Source organism: Oncorhynchus kisutch, linkage group LG26 (assembly GCF_002021735.2).
Source record: "Oncorhynchus kisutch isolate 150728-3 linkage group LG26, Okis_V2, whole genome shotgun sequence".
Lineage (NCBI taxonomy): Eukaryota > Metazoa > Chordata > Actinopteri > Salmoniformes > Salmonidae > Oncorhynchus > Oncorhynchus kisutch.
The window spans coordinates 25962722-25979201 of NC_034199.2; the positions used below are offsets into that span (position 1 = coordinate 25962722).

Below are 16480 nucleotides of genomic sequence, written 5' to 3' on the forward strand. Positions count from 1 at the left end.
TCTGACAGACAGTCAGTCTATGGATTAGGTAGTCAGTCGATTTGGATTGACCAAACGGATTTAAAGGTCACTTTAATCTCCAACGTGCTAAGCATTAAAAGAGCATCAATCCCTCCAAGTCCCTGGCTCAAACAGCAAGCAAAATTAGGATGCACACCGGGTCTTCAATGACACTCATAACCACCCACAGAGTTAGGCCACATCTTTTTGAAAAGGGGGCAAACATGTTTAATTACGAGGACAAAAATTAACAAAAATAAAGCCCGCCTTTAACCTATGTAGAGTGGATCAACAGTGATATTGGTTGAAACCAGAGCTATTGATGTACTGTAGCAATGGATGAAATTACAGTGATTCTTCAAAGACTATCAAATAATAAGGGCAGGTGACAAATACATGAAATGACTACAATGTTAATCATACAGGTAAGTGTCCACTCACGATATTGCTGATCCCGGAATCAGCCATGTCGAACACAACAGTCAGTGGCATCCCTGGCTCTCTCTTAGCATAGCGCTCCAGCCAGAAGGCAACATACTTCTTCTTGTCCATGATGGTCTTTGCATCCTTGGTATGTAGCTTGACTTTGAACCAGACTGAAAACACAGACAAAGGTATTGCATTCAATAATCTCAACATATGTGGCAAACGTATTAAAGAACAATGACTGAACATATTTTGTATCCTTTTGTAAGGGGTATAAATATTGTGTCAGTGAACAATTATTAGAGAAATATATTATACATATGGTACCATATGAGCATATTGAATCAACATACAGAGCTTGTTGCCTTCCTTGTCGTAGCCGTGGAGGAAGACAGCCCCCGTCTCAAACATCCACTTTGGAATGCTGCTCTCAGTGAGGTCTGAAATAAGACAAAACTTTCTTGGCCATTCAATAAGAATGTTTCATAATAGGAAAAATTACTGGCCAAAATAATTATCTTAAAAACCAAAGTATTCCTAACTCCTCTCTTCTATTCAAGACTGACAAAACATGTCAACAAGTGACAATAACTCATATCAGAAGTTGTAAATCCAATATCTGCATGACGCCGATTTAACAAACTGACTGTTGGCTGGATTAAAACCCTGTAAATGAATGACTAAAATGCAGCAATTTACCAGTGAGGCTTATAGAAGATTGTCTCCGGCTTGTACGGATGGACTATGAAGCCTTTCTCTGAGAGAAGGCCAAGAATCTATCCCACATTGGCACACAAAACAGCTACTGATGAATCGTCACAGTGTGGTGATACTGATAGGCCTACATAAAAATGCTCTTTATAACTTGCCTGTATTTGAATATAGTTAGGACACTACTTTAGCAGTGTAGAATGTGTGTTGTTCCTGTTTTCTACACAAAAATGCTCTTTATAACTTGCCTGTATTTGAATATAGTTAGGACACTACTTTAGCAGAGTGTAGAATGTGTGTTGTTCCTGTTTTCTACACAACCTTAAAAGGAGAAGTTTACTTTTTACAACCAAAATGTCTATTTGATGCAAATGGCATGTTATAGAAGGGTCCAGACACGTTTTTTGTAATTTAACTTGGTTTTCAGAAACCTACCACACTTGCAGTATGGGGGCCACAGATTAACATGAACAAAGGCTCCAAAAACACCCAAATATGTCCTTTTAGAAACAGCAAAGCTCTCAGTATAGTGATGTAGGTCTTTAGATGTTGTACACATGAAAGTGTCATTCCGAACATTTATATGCAATGCTAAATTCCATTTTGTTGCGACTCAATCCCACCATGTCTAACAAACAGATTATCGGTCGGCATTTATGAAATTGTACCGAAATTGTACCGAAACATCTTATAATGGTATGACTTGGTATGGTACTCGCATAAAAACTGTGGATGGAAATGTGGTTATTGACAGTGTCACTTCCTTTCCCTTCTTTAATCCCTGAAAACAAGGACACCTGCCATGGAATTTTAGGAGAGGTTAAAAATGTGCCCAGTCTCCTCACCATTCAAACCAAATTCTTTCCTCCACAGGAAACTATCGTCAATCATTTTCAAGGCATCGTCCACAGAGTATTGTCGCCATGTAAGGTATGCCTCCACCAGAGCGTCATCCTTCTGTAGCCTGTCCACATCTCTGGAGTCATATTTGTCTGATTCTGTGAGGGATAGAGAAATTAATTTATATTACTCATATATAAACTGAATACCTACTCCAAAAGCACACCTATGAGTTTGTTGCTTCTAACAGACCCTACAGTGCAGACAGCAATTAGCCTACTTTATGCAAAACAAAACAGAGGTGCCTTGCTACTTCACCTACCTCATTTACTAAATGTAGCTGTTTAGGAAACAAGTGTTCTTTCAAAGAGGGATTGGTCTTTCAAGAACACTTATCAGGGGACTGAAAGGTATAGTATAGTTTTCACTTCAAGTAGGCTACTTAAAATAACAGGTTTTTCTATTACAAAAAAAACCAAGTTTACATTATAATGGTGTGACCACAGACATGTCACTGCCAGTAGGCAAATCAATATTCATTCATCAATGAATTAATGTATCAGAACAATCTGTCAGAAACTGAATAGGTATGATGATGATTACTATGATAATTATTGTTTACAAGTGCCACATATGGCAACAGGCTACTATTTCAAAAGTATGATCTGTGCTCAGTCAAATAGGTAACGTTAACTAGCTAAGTAAACTAGATTGATGGACTGAAATCGAACAGCGCATAGCTTTTTGGTTTTTAGCTAACTAGTTAGCGAATGATGTTATCCGATACAGTAGCTAGATTATGGGGTGTTGTGTCAAATGTTATTTTGCTAGCTAGCTAACTGGACTGTTAACAGGCACTTACCTTGGACGTACTCATTCTTGAACTTCTGTTTTGTCTCCTCAATTTTCTTCTCAATGTCCTGTTGTAAGAGAGATAAGTTTGCCATGTGTAATGTTAATGAATATTATCATAACAAATAGCCAAGCAAAATATATGAAATCTTGTTGCTATAATGAGCTGGTGTGCTACCTGCTCTGATTCGAGCTGCCCAACTTCCGCCATGTTCAAATGACTCTGTTCAAGTGACTGCTTCTGTGGTGGCTAGTGTGGCTACATGGAAGTTGATAGATGAATCAGTACTACCCACTGATATACAATATATGTTGCCATTTTTACTTTTGGAAAGCTCGTCAAATATAAACATAGGTATATGATATATCAGGTCCATTTAGGCAAATGTAAAGAACATTGCATAGATTAATTCAAGCGTCTTCAACGTAAGCATTGATGACAAAGCACGTAAACAATAGTTTATCCTTGGTGCTTTCAAGACAACAGGGAATTCGGGGGAAAAAAGGTCAAATCATGACGTCAGTGAACTTCAGGTCGGAAATTTCCAGAGAGTTCCAGAGATTCCATGTTGGATGAGCCGTCCAATACGATATTTCCCAGTTGGAGCTCGTTTTTTTCTCCAGAGTTCCCAGTGGTTATGAGCGCACTAAAGTCGGGAGTCGGAGTTTTCCGAGGTACCAGTTGTTTTGAATGCGACAAGTGTTCACGTGTATGTTGTTGGAAACAAGACTGGCTATCCCACAATGCAAAGTTTGTTACGTAATTGAAAGCGTTAGATTTGGGTCACGTGCTTCGCGGGATGAGCTTGTAGGGTTGAGAACTTTATATGAGACTTGTATAATATATATATATATATATATATATATATATATATATATATTACCACATCAACCATTTTGGTAATTGGCCATGAAACACTCCACCCATCTTCTACGCAGGCGACATCAATCAAGGGCTCCTTGACTGAGTGCTAGCGCGATGTTTTGACAGTGAATATTTGACAATTTTGCCCCATAACTGCAGGTAAGCATCACCGGTTCATCTTTCATAATTGTATCTCGAAATCACGTAGCTAGCTAGTTAACTACATGTTTGTTCGGTGCAATGTTGGGGTTTAGTGCAAGTAAGTTGACTAGCTAACGTTACAGTAACTGGCTACCATAACTACAGTACACCAGCTGAGCATTTCAGTCAGCTGATTAAGCTAACGTTAGCTAGACAAGTTAAACTCAACTAGAGTCATGTGCATATACTTTTCAGGTGACGAAGAGGGGACACAGAGGACACCTGCTGAACTCATCCTACTGTGGATAAAAGTACCACAATGACACATGAGAGACCCAAACACACGAAGCTGCTCTCCTTCCATGGTGATATTCTCACATTCCAGTGCAAACTCCCCAATCCCAGAGATGGCGAAAGTCAAAGAGGATCAGAATTGGCTTTCAGCAGACTGACATTTCAACGGGATGGCTGCACTTTCTTAAAGGGGAATGGTGGTATGGCCGTCATCAACAGAAAGAGTTCATCTAATGTTGATATAGTGGCATGCACCTTTGCCCTACATGTGAAAAACAGAGTCACTTCGCCATGCATTTTACTGATACAGAGCAAGAAGGGAAATGTCTTCAAGTACAGCCTTCTCACTCTGAGCATCTCAAATAGATTAGAGCCACATATGGAGTTTAAACTGCCATACCGAATGAAAGACAATGTTACTATCTTGCAAGGCCCTACCGTATTATGGAGCCATGCTGATATTGTCTTCTACACGTCACTGCAGGCAGGTGAAGTTAGACAAATACCTATCAAGCTCTCTCTGAATTGTATTGTTGAGTTTCCTCTCAACAAAAGAAAAATATTCATACTAGGTTACCAAACACAATCAAAAGAATGCCTGAAAGATCATTTGGACGCTCCAGGTGGGAGCAAAACCATGGGGTATTTTGTAGAGGACGGACAAGTATTTAATGCAGATCTGATCTTACCTCATGCCTATAGTTCCATCACACAGTGTGTGTTTGTGGTCTCCGCTGAAGAGGTGAACAGTGTGTTGAAATCAACTGTGGTGGCAGCGACCAGTAAAAAGCAGTTGGTGTATTTTGAGAACGGCATTCCCATTGAGGTCTGTCTGCTTCCCTTTGAAGAACCTCAACACATTCAGATGGTCAACACTGGACGCAATGGATGTCTGTTTGCCATCTATTTCAACGATGGACATGTCTGTGCAGTGTGGAAAGATACTTTTCAGGTATTGTTCTGCTATTTTGGGTGAGCTATCATGCTTACTGTATAATTCTCATGGCCCTGTTCTGTCTCCCTCAGGTAGCATCATGCTGGTCAGGTGTGACCTCCCTACATGTGGATGACTTTTTGAGCTGTGGAACAGATCAGATGCTGCTGGTCTTTGGAAGCCAGAGCCCTCCTGTGGATCCAGTGGATCTTTTCCTCATCACAGATCTCTGTGGGACAACCTATTCTGTGAGACACTACTATTTGTTCTTCTTTACCAGTTTTATAACACCCAACCTATACCCTTAAATGTTATATGTAACAAGGTTCATATCCGGTGTTTTGTAAAAGAAATGCCTAAAGGTACCATTCTGATCTTTAAAGATTGTTGTATGTTTCAGCATGGACAGGAGAGCAGTGAAGGACAGCAGGCATCTGACACAGCTCAGGAGAACTACCTCCTAACTGTCCAAGCTCTACAGTCCAGACTACAGGTATATTATTACATTCAGGAGAACAACATCACAGCTGTTATTCTGTAGTTGTGTATTTGGGTGCTAATGAGAACAATGCGTAAATTATTTAACATTTGTCATGTTTGGAGTGTATTGTCCAGATGCAACAATATTCCAGTTTATCCAACATGTTGCTATTTTCCACTATGTTGTGTTTCTTTAGAGTGGCCTGACCTTGCTCCAGGATCTTCAGAGCGACGTGAGGGTGAAGGAGAGGGTTCTACGCCAGTCAGTCCAAGCCCTCACAGACCTGGTCTCAGGAAGAGAACACATTCTCACCCAGACAGAGCAGGTGATTGTCATTAGCCTAGTCACGCTTATTTTTCTTACATTGTCATGATCTTTCTCACATTATCATGATCTTTCTTACATGACAATTCAATATATGCCAGATGTATGTAACTGTTATCATATTGGTGTTGATGGTAGTCTTTGATCCTCTAACAGGAAGGCCTTGTTTCTCTATGGGAAGATGAGCCAGAGGACGAGGCCATTCATGAGAAGAGGCAGGTTATGCCGGTGATGCCACCACCTCTAGTGGACAATCTTTGGCACCGTGTCATTGAAGACCGCTTGATTGTGGGTGTGATACTATCCACAGAGAGTGCCATGTAAATATACTTCTCTCTCTATATCAGTTGATATTTTCACTGGTATGTGAGCTCGTTTTTAGAGCCCTATGAACATTGCATCTTATTTTCCTCAGCTACGTATCATTGAACATCAATTGTTAGTAGTGAATTTTGCAGCTTCTAATTTGATTGATATCTTCATTTTATGGAGCTGAGGGCATGGTAATGATAGCGGCAGTGTTAAAGTAATGATAGTATGTGTTAATGGGCTCAGTCAAGCATGGTTCCTGCCTGGTGAAAGCCACTGACCAGATGATAGATCCCACAGTGGCTGACCAGATTTCTTTACCTACCAATGAGCAATTCCCCCAACCAAAAGACAGAGAGAAAACCATTTTTAAAAACCTGCCAGAATATTGATCTTTAAATCCACTCACTTAAATCACACCCGAAAGATAATGTTTCCCCTCCGGACATTTGCCTCACTAGCTAGGTTTCAATCCAATTGGTGACTAATATTGTAAAATCTGCCTATGCGTAAAACAATATGCGCATTTTCACATTTAAGATGTGGTGTCATCCAATTGACTTTTTGCGGACAAAAGGCAGTGATGACTTAATGCACATAAATTACTTGTTGCCTTTTTACTTGTTGCCTAAAAATGTTGCCTTTTTAAATAGCGAATGTTCCCACTCTGGCCTTGGCACGTGCGCTCTAGCAACAGCTTGCACATGTAGTGCAGGTATAGCCTACATCAGTGGTTCCAAACCTTTGTCTGTTACTGTACCACCAACTGAATTTTGCTCTGATAGGGGTTACCCCCTTGTGCATTTTACCAGAAGTCCTATGATCTCACATCTTCTCAAGTACCCCTTGGTTGGGAATCTCTGGCCTACATGATAAGATTATTATTATGTCAAATGACAGCCAAGCGTAGATCATAATGTCACCAGAATATTGGAAAAGAGCATCAAGCTCATCGCTGTGTACTTTCACCACCCTGTGAACTTCATAATTTATTTCATCTGTCGCTTAATAAACTTCATGCTTTCCCGAGTTGTAGTGAGAGGATCACACAAAATATCGTGTGACTCCAATTTTACTTCGATATGATGGTTATTGTATCAATATGTGTGCATAAAGGCGTTTCCACCACCATTTCTCGCAAAATGAATTGTACCGACACAAAAAGATTCCATCTTGTCTAGCGTATTTTGGTTTGTCGACACTCGCATAAAAAGTGAGATGGAAACCTAGTTAATATCACAGAACTTATACAACTTAGATCATGATTGCATTTATGAGGACATATAGCAAACAAACGTAACATCAAATGCTGTTTATGCCTGTGAAGTGCACTCAAAGCAAGACTGAAGGGATATCAATAATGTCTTCCCTTCCACTCAGTTGCCTTGCCTCAGCCTCCTGTAGAAGAGCTACTTTTAGGAGCCAGTCTTACTCTCTCGGGCGATAACTCTCCAGACTTTGAGAAATTACTCTACAGCAGCCACATGCCTATCTGGTCACCATGGCAACATACTCTCCAACAGCCCTCAGAGCGGTTTCTGTGGGAGCGCAGAGCAATCAAGAGTCCAAGTTGCGCCACCTGTTCTGTTTTAACTTGGGCGCATGTCTTGAGGATGGAGAATATCATCCTTATGGTGGAATTGCTTGGGGGCCCTCAGTGCTGCTGCTGTGGGTTAACATGGCACTGGTACAGCTCAAGTAGTACATAGGCTCTCCAGACAGTTTGAGATCACTCATCTGTTTGTTCTTTCATGCGTTCTTTTGGTCTTTCATTTATTCGCTCACTTCATTAATGCTAAATGTATTTGATTCCCTGTTCAGCAGCCTACTGTGTCCAAGGGATTGTTACTTACATGTTATACACTGAACAAATTTATTAACACAACATGTAAAGTGTTGGTCCCTTGTTTCATGGGCTGAAATTAAAGATTCCAGAAATGTTCCATACACACGAGAAGCTTATTTCTCAAAAATATTGTGCACAATTTTGTTTACATCCCTGTTAGTGTTTCTCCTTTGCCAAGATAATCCATCCACCTGACAGGCGTGGCATATGAAGAAGCTGATTAAACAGAATGTATTACACAGGTGCACCTTGTGCTGGGGACAGTAAAAGGACACTGATGTGCAGTTGTGTCACACAACACAATGCTACAGATGTTTCAAGTTTTGAGGGAGCGTGCAATTCGCATGCTGATTGCAGAAATGTCCATCAGAATTTAATGTTCACTTCTCTACCTTCTCTACCACTTCCAACCAGCCTCATAAAGACCACGTGTATGGCGTCATGTGGGCGAGCGGTTTGCTGATGTCAATGTTGTGAAGAGTGCCCCATGGTGGGGTCATGGTATGGGCAGGCATAAGCTACGAACACAATTGCATTTTATCAATGGCATTTTTAATGCACAGAAATACCAATGATGTGCTCCTGAGGCTCATTGTGAGGCCTTTTTATTTTAAGGTATCTGTGACCAACAGATGCATATCTGTATTCCCAGTCATGTGAAATCCATAGATTAGGACCTAATGAATTTATTTAAATTGACTGATTTCCTCATGAACTGTAACTTCATGAAATGTTTATTGTTGTGTTTTATATTTTTGTTCCAGCTCAGCGGAGAGTGTTACTTTATCCATCCTGAGAGAGAGAGGCCAGAGCCAGACGCCTGCGGTCATCCAGACCCACAGCCAAGCGTCCTGGTTCCCCACACCCAGCCCCTCCACACCCAGCCCCCCGTCTCCGGACTTTCACCCAGAGCCAGCGGCTAAGAGGAGCAGGCGGACCGTTGCCAGCGGAGCCCGTGCCACACACCGACTGGCAGTGACCGCTATGACTGACCTGACCCCTCTGCTGACCTCTGGCAGTGTCAAATGCCCCATTATGCTCCATTACGTCCACAGACAGGGATCTTCGGCCTCTGTAACTGCTCCAGGACCAACAGTGGTCCAGTGCGGTCAAATCCAAATTGATATTCAGGTCAAACACCACCGCCAGCTGATGACCAACAGTCAACTCACAACAGGTAAAACTGACACTTTATATCAGTGGATGGTCAATAAGTAAGAGCTCTGTAACTCCCTTTATGATAATTGATAGTCGTTTGTGTGTGGACATCTTCACGTCTTTTCTTAACAGTATAATAGTGTTGCTTACTCATTGAATAAACAGTTAATACAGTATGTATGTAGTGTTCACTATTCTATTGCATTCTATTTTCTTTCCTGTCTCTCTAGATGAGGCTAGAGAAGACCTGCTTAGCCTATTGGCTGTGCTGGATGCCTGGACCTTCCTGATCCACTCTCCTGACCACACCCTGTGTGATGTGGCTGGCTGGATCCAGACAAGCATTCCCTGTGAGAGGCTAGAGATCAGCCCACACTACCTACTGGCCAATCCTGCTGGGCCATCTGCTGTCATGCTGTTTCACTGGCAGCACAAAACACCTTTCCAGGGAGAATTATCCGTCCACTGCAGGTAGCTAATCTTTGCTTACAATGTCGTTTGATATGTTCAACGACTTAGGAAATTATCCACGAGTGATTAAATTACTTAGTGGTGGGCCATGCATGAATGTTCCTTAATCCAAATATACTGGAACATTTAATGGCGCTCTAATACTTCAATGGTATAGTGCGTTTCGATACAGATTAAACACAAATAATACATATGTCTCTCATGATATTTACATAATTGTTCACCTGTAGCCAGTTCAAGGTGCTGCAGTTCCTCGACTCCCTGTTCGGTTTCCTGCCAGCATCCTGCTCCATCCTGCGCCTCAGGCAGGGGGGAGGAGACGGGACGGTACCACGACTGGCCCATTCCCTGGAGAAAGAGGTAATGTCACTCAAACAGGGCGTGTCGTCTTTGCTCCATGGCGAGGAAGAGGAGATGGAGGAGGTGAAGAAGAGCAGTGGAGTGAAGAAGATGGAGCCCCCTGATCCAGGCTCTGCTGAGGGACTCCAGAGATGCAGGGAGGAGTGGCAGCGGGACAAGGAGAGGAGCAGGAGGCTGTTGAGCCCCCTGGTGGGCGTGGAGCGCTATCGCAGGTTGACCCAGAGCCTAACCCAGGTACAGCTGGAAGGAGATGTAGCTGCCCTCCTAGAGACACAGACACTAATTTAGGCTTGCAATGCATTGACATGCACACTAAGTGGCCAGCCCAAATTCTTCGGTTCATGGGAACGTAGCTCAATTGGTATCAAGGGACCTAACGGGTGCCAGGAAAATTCCCCACACCATTATACCACTGCCACCAGCCTATACCGTTGAAACCAGGCAGGTTGGGGCCATGGACTCATGCTATTTACGCCATATGCTGACTCTGCCATCAGCATGACGCAACAGGACCCGGGATTAGTCGGACCAGGCAAAGTTCTTCCACTCTTCAGTTGTCCAGTGTTGGTGATCGAGTGCCCACTGGAGCCACTTCTTGTTTTTAGTTGATCGGAGAGGAACCCGGTGTGGTCGTCTGGTGCAATGGCCCATCTGTGACGAGGAACGACAAGTTGTTAATTCCGAGATGCCGTTGTTGTACTGCACCGTTATTTGCCTGTTTGTGGCCTGCTTGTTAGCTCGCACGATTCTTGCCGTTCTCATTCGACCTCTCATCAACAAGCTGACAGGACTGCCGCTCACTGGATGTTTTTTTTGTTTGTCGCACCATTCTCGGTTAACCCTAGACACTGTTGTTTCTGAGATACTGGAACCGATGCGCCTGGCACTGACGATCATACCACGTCTCTTAGATCACTCGTTTTGCCCATTCTAATGTTCAATCGAACAGTTTCTGAACGCCTCAATACCTGTCTGCCTGCTTTATATAGCAAGCCACAGCCACGTGACTCACTGTAGGAGTGAACCATTTTCGTGAATGGTGCATCTAATAAACTGGCCACGGTAGTGCAGTAGTTCTTTTTTATTTCTATGCCTTCTACAGGATTGTATGGTTACCTTCTTTTGGTTTCTAATATTCTGTATGTTCCTGTTATCAATGAAATGTTGAGATTCAGTCCAGAGGATCACTGTCTTATGCCATGTTGAACTGAGTGCTACCTTATGCTTTGTCATTGGTAATGAGAAGTTACAAACCTGAGATGCAATTCACCCTGTAGGTTACTGTAATTATTATGTTAATCTCTCATACTGTAAACCTGCCTGTACCTATAGTTCCTCAGATGTACGGTCCATTTAAAAAGTGTTCATACCCCTCGACTTATTCCACATTTTGTTACAGCCTGAATTCAAAATGTATTAAATATGTTTTGTTTCATCCATCTACACTCTATAATGACAAAGTGAAAACTTTCTGAGAAATTGTTTAAAATGTATTAAATGAAATACTAAAATCTCATTTACTTAAGTATCTCTCAGTGATTACATCTGTGAGTCTCTCTGCGTAAGTCTCTAAGAGCTTTCCACACCTGGTATGTACAATATCTGCCCATTTCTTTTATTATTTTCTCAATTTTTCAAGCTTGTTCTTCATTTAAGTCAGCATTGATGGGATGGAGCATTGCTCTCTCTACAGAACTTTGTTTCGAGAAGGGGCTCAGCCTAATCGGTTATGGCACTTCACAACAAGTAATTAGTTTCACTTCCTTTTATTAGCACCTCAAAACCAATGGTGCTTTATTTCTACTGAAGTAGCAGAACAGCAGCATACAGTGCCTTCAGAAAATATTCACACCCCTTTGTGAAAATGTTTTGTTAGAGCCTGAATTAAAAATGGACAAAATTAAATAACAAACATCTCATCCATCTAAACACAATACCCCATAATGACAGTTTTAACAAATTTAAATTCAAATGTTATTTACATAAGAATTCACACCCCTGAGTCAATGCATGTTAGAATAACCTTTGGCAGTACTTACAGCTGTGAGTCCTTCTGGCTAGGTCTCTAAGAGATTTGCACATCTGGATTGTACAATCATTGCCCATTATTTTAAAAAATTCTTCAAGCCCTGTCAAATTTGTTGTAGGTCATTGCTAGACAATTTTCAAGTCTTGACAGACTTTCAAGCAGATTTATGTCAAAACTGTAACTGGCCCACTCAGGATAATTAGCTCTCTTCTTGGTATGCAACTCCAGTGTAGATTTGTCCTTGTGTTTTAGGTTACTGTCCTTCTGAAAAGTGAATTCATCACCCAGTGGTACAGCACACTGAACCAGGCTTTCCTGTATAATTTTGACTGTGCTTAGCTCCATTTTCTTTTTTGTCCTGAAACTCCCTAGTCCTTAATGATTACAAGCATATCCACCACTATGCTTGAAAATATGGAGAATGGTACTCAGTAATGTTGTATTGGATTTTCCCCAAACATAACACTGTATTCAGGACAAAAAGTGACTTGTTTTGCCACTTTTTTCCCTGTATTACTTTAGTGCCTTATTGCAATATTATTCTGTACCATCTTCCTTTTCATGCTGTCAATTGGGTTAGTATTGTGGAGTAACTACAATGTTGTTGATCCATCCTCAGCAATTTAAACTCTGTTTTAAAGTCACCATTGGCCTCATGGTGAAATCCCTGAGCTGTTTCCTTCCTCTCCAGCAACTGAGTTAGGAAGGATGCCTGTATCTTTGTAGTGACTGGGTGTATTGATACACCATCTAACGTGTAATAACTTGTCAATGTCTGCTTTTTTTTGTTTGTTTGTGAGGCATTGGAAAACATCCGTGGTCTTAGTTTGAAATTCACTGCTCGACTGAGGGACATTACAATTATCTGTATGTGTGGGGTACAGAGATGAGGTAGTCATTCAAAAATCACGCTAAACACTATTGTTACACAAAGTGAGTCTAAACAACTTATGACTTAAGCAAGTTTTTATTCCTGAACTTATTTAGGTTTGCCATAAGAGGTTGAATACTTAGTTTTTTTTAATACAAAATAATAATAATAAAAAAGATCTAAACAATATTCCACTTTTACATTATGTGTGTGTGTGTGTGTGTGTGTGTGGGCCAGTGACCAATATATGTTTAGTCCCTTTCAAATTCAGGCTGTAGCACAGCAAAATGTGGAAAAAGTTGAGTTGTGTGAATATGTTCTGAAGGCACTGTATGAATGTGTGCGTGTGTGAATGCATGTCTCCCTTGGACCACCTCCTGTGCTTCACGCCTCTAATCTGTGTGTAATAGCTACTCCTCTCTCCCCTCAGACCGGCAGCCTGTGAAACGCTGCTGCTGTGATCTGAAGTGTGAAACACTGTGTTCAGAATGAAACTTTAGGAGGTAACGGGATGGCAAACGTCTACACCTGCCTCCCTGGTTAGAAGCTGAGAAAGCTTTGTCTCTTCCCGTTATGGCGCAGTTATGTTTTCTGTAAGATGCTATAAATTAAACCCATCTTGGAAATTGTCTTGTCTTGACCAATTGTAGTACAGTTACTATGTGTGCTCAAACGGCAAACAACCTGGGATGAGTCCTCATCCCAGGCTGTTTGACTAAAGGTGTCTGGTAAGACGGATGGTGCAGTTCTACCAGGTTTTTGGCCCCTTATTTTGTGAAGTTCGCCCCTGGAGGACCCTAGGATGGGGATGTTCCGTTTTGGTTCTCATAAAGTCAGATCGCGACACAGCAGCTCCTGTCTGTGGCACACTGTCTGACCAGAGAAAGTCCACTTTTCTCTCTCTTTCACCACGATGCTATCTGTGGTCCAATACCTAAGGCTGTTATTGGATCCAGGGCTCTTGGACTCACTGTCACAATACTCTTTGTCTAGAAAACATAATTGGAGAACATTGTTGTAGGCACTCTTTGTTTTCACTGTCATGGGATTCTTTGCAAAATAATCTAAATAAAAAGCCATGCAATTCAAATGATTCAGCTTTGAACCGGTTTTGTGAGAACTGTATCATCTGGTGATACCTGCCATTTGCGTTTTGCTCTGCTGTCTGTCTTTTTCACAACACTCACTCTAATTCACACCTTTCGGCCTCCTTCAAACACACACAGGTTTTTTGGTTTTCCTCTGGGGGTTAGGTATACAGCGCTTGCACTGAGGCACCTGCTCGATTTGTTATGGTATCAGCTGGGGATGGTTTTCTGCCTGGAGGCCTCTTCAAACCTCACTGCCTGGCAGGCTGAGGAGAATGCATGGGGATTTGTTTTGTCATCCCATTATTGCAAGCTAACTTTTGTTAAGTTTGAGAAGGATGACTGCAGGGCATCTGCCCTCGATCCACACAAGTGTTTTCATCAGAATGAAGAATGCGGTTCCTGACAGGAATGTCATTGCAGACGAGGACCAGGCATGAAGCTTGCATATGCCTCTTCTCTGAAGCCAAAATATACTGAACAAAAATAAATGTAACATGCAACAATTTTAAAGATTTTACTGAGTTCACGGAAGGAAATCAGTCAATTGAAATCAATTAAATAGGCCCTAGTCTATGAATTTTACATGACTGGGAATACAGAAATGTGTCTGTTGGTCACATATACCTTAAAAAGGTAGGGGCGTGGATCAGAAAACCAGTCAGTATCTCCTTTGCATAGAGTTGATCAGGCTGTTGATTGTGGCCTCTGGAATGTTGTCCCACTCCTCTTCAATTGTTGGATATGAGGTGATGGCCGCAGATGAATGGCACAGCAATGGGCCTCAGGATCTCGTCACAGTGTCTCTGTGCATTCAAATTGCCATCGGTAAAATGTAATTGTGTTTGTTGTCTATAGCTTATGCCTGCCCATACCATAACCCCACCGCCACCGTGGGGCACTGTTCACAACGTTGACATCAGCAAACCGCTCGCCCATACGACGCCATACCGTCTGCGGTTGTGAGGCTGGTTGGACGTACTGCCAAATTCATTGGTAACAGCTCTGGTGGACGTTCATGCAGTCAGCATGCCAATTGTACGCTCCCTCAAACGTGAGAGATCTGGCATTGTGTTGTGACAAAACTGCACATTTTAGAGTGGCTGTAATGATCATGCTGTTTAAGGCTTCTTGATATGCCACATCTGGATTATCTTGGCAAAAATGAAATGCTCATTAAGAGGGATGGAAACAAATTTGTGCACACAATTTGAGAAAAGGAAGCTTTTTGTGCATATGGAAAGTTTCTAGGATCTTTTATTTCAGCTCATGAAACATGGGACTAACACGTTGCGTTTAATATTTTTGTTCAGTGTAGTTTGAAGGTTATTATAGGGCAATTCTGCCACTTTTCAAACTCATCTCCAGCACAATACTAGAGTCTACATATGTGAAAATGGCACGTTTCTATGATCTGTGGTTAAAAAGATAAGAAAGCAGAAAAACTGCTTTTCAAAATCTGCAATGAGTCCAGAGGGAGGGTATCTTCTTTCTCCACACGTCACTCCGAATCTCGTAGCGTTTGAAAATCAAATGTCATCGGGTAGAACTTTTTCACTTTTTTTCTACAAAATGTAGATATGTGCTGTTTTCACATATGTAGACACTGGTATTGTTCTGGATATGAAAATTTGCTTGAAAAGTGGTGGAATTGGCCTTAAAGACATGAAGGCAATTTGCCAGTCATTACAGATTTAAATCCGTTGACAAGACAACATGTAGCCTAGTTTCCATCTTGTACAGTTTTTTGGAATTCTTATGTTGCTGAACATGAATCACAATTGAATAATCTATTAAGGGACAAACAAGCCCCAGATACTTGATTGACTGTTTCCAGAGGCATCGTTCTGGTAATGTTAACACCAACAATGATGAGTGTTGTTGGTGGAGAGAAGTCATTGTTATGTTGATTCTGAGTGACAGGTCAACCTTGATCACTCACTTGACTAAGGTTCCTCTCGCTGCAGGACTATGTCGCAGGTTGACGTTTATTGGGATGAATCTTGTCCTAGAGGCAGAGCTGAGGGATTTACACTAGATGGGCCAGTTGCAAAGTCAAAATTGGCAAAATAAGTACAAAAAATAGCTTTTTGGTCTTTAAAGGATACTTTGTGATTTTGGCAATAGGCACTTTATCTAATTCCCCAGAGTTAGATGAACTTCTGGATACCATTTTTATGACTTTGTCCAGTATGAAGAAAGTTAGAAGTAGTTTCACAAACCAATGCTAACTAGCTTTAGCACAATGACTGGAAGATTAAGGGCCTCATTGCCAAAATCACAAAGTATCCCTTTAATTTATGGTTAAGCATAAGGTCAGCAGTGTGGTTAAGGTTAGGGTTAGGTTTCAAATCAGATTGTATGACTGTTCTTGTGCCAGCTAGTGACTACCCTCCAGTACATGAGTCATCCCAATAAATGCCCGTGACTCTGTCAAATCTATGTGGAAATACATAGGCTTATTGATTACAATAGAGAAG

The 16480-nt window shown here is 41.5% G+C and overlaps 2 protein-coding genes across 4 annotated transcripts in view; one reads left to right on the top strand and one right to left on the bottom strand.

The window, feature by feature from the left end:
- The window catches only part of LOC109870965 (motile sperm domain-containing protein 2), a 30496-nt gene extending 26977 nt beyond the window's left edge, over positions 1-3519 (bottom strand). Inside the window, exons 1-5 of the mRNA XM_020461692.2 lie at positions 3008-3519; positions 2840-2897; positions 1983-2135; positions 780-866; positions 442-596 (exon numbers count right to left, since the gene is read on the bottom strand). Coding sequence (XP_020317281.1) covers positions 442-596; positions 780-866; positions 1983-2135; positions 2840-2897; positions 3008-3040 — 486 coding nt within the window. The 5' untranslated portion in view covers positions 3041-3519. The remainder of the gene's footprint in view (positions 1-441; positions 597-779; positions 867-1982; positions 2136-2839; positions 2898-3007) is intronic.
- A 101-nt stretch (positions 3520-3620) lies between these two features.
- fancb (FA complementation group B) lies at positions 3621-14002 on the top strand. Of its 3 annotated transcripts, none has more exons than XM_020461687.2 (9): positions 3621-3853; positions 4091-5081; positions 5156-5311; positions 5464-5556; positions 5741-5869; positions 6025-6188; positions 8788-9200; positions 9412-9652; positions 9883-14002. In XM_020461687.2, the coding sequence occupies exons 2-9, from the start codon at positions 4155-4157 to the stop codon at positions 10298-10300; spliced, it is 2541 nt and encodes an 846-aa protein (XP_020317276.1). In that variant the 5' UTR covers positions 3621-3853; positions 4091-4154; the 3' UTR covers positions 10301-14002. The 3 variants fall into 3 exon arrangements, 2 of the variants coding, with proteins under 2 accessions (XP_020317276.1, XP_020317280.1); XR_004205592.1 differs by having other exon boundaries at positions 3698-3853; positions 6025-6156; XM_020461691.2 differs by lacking the exon at positions 4091-5081.
- Positions 14003-16480: the final 2478 nt, after the last annotated feature.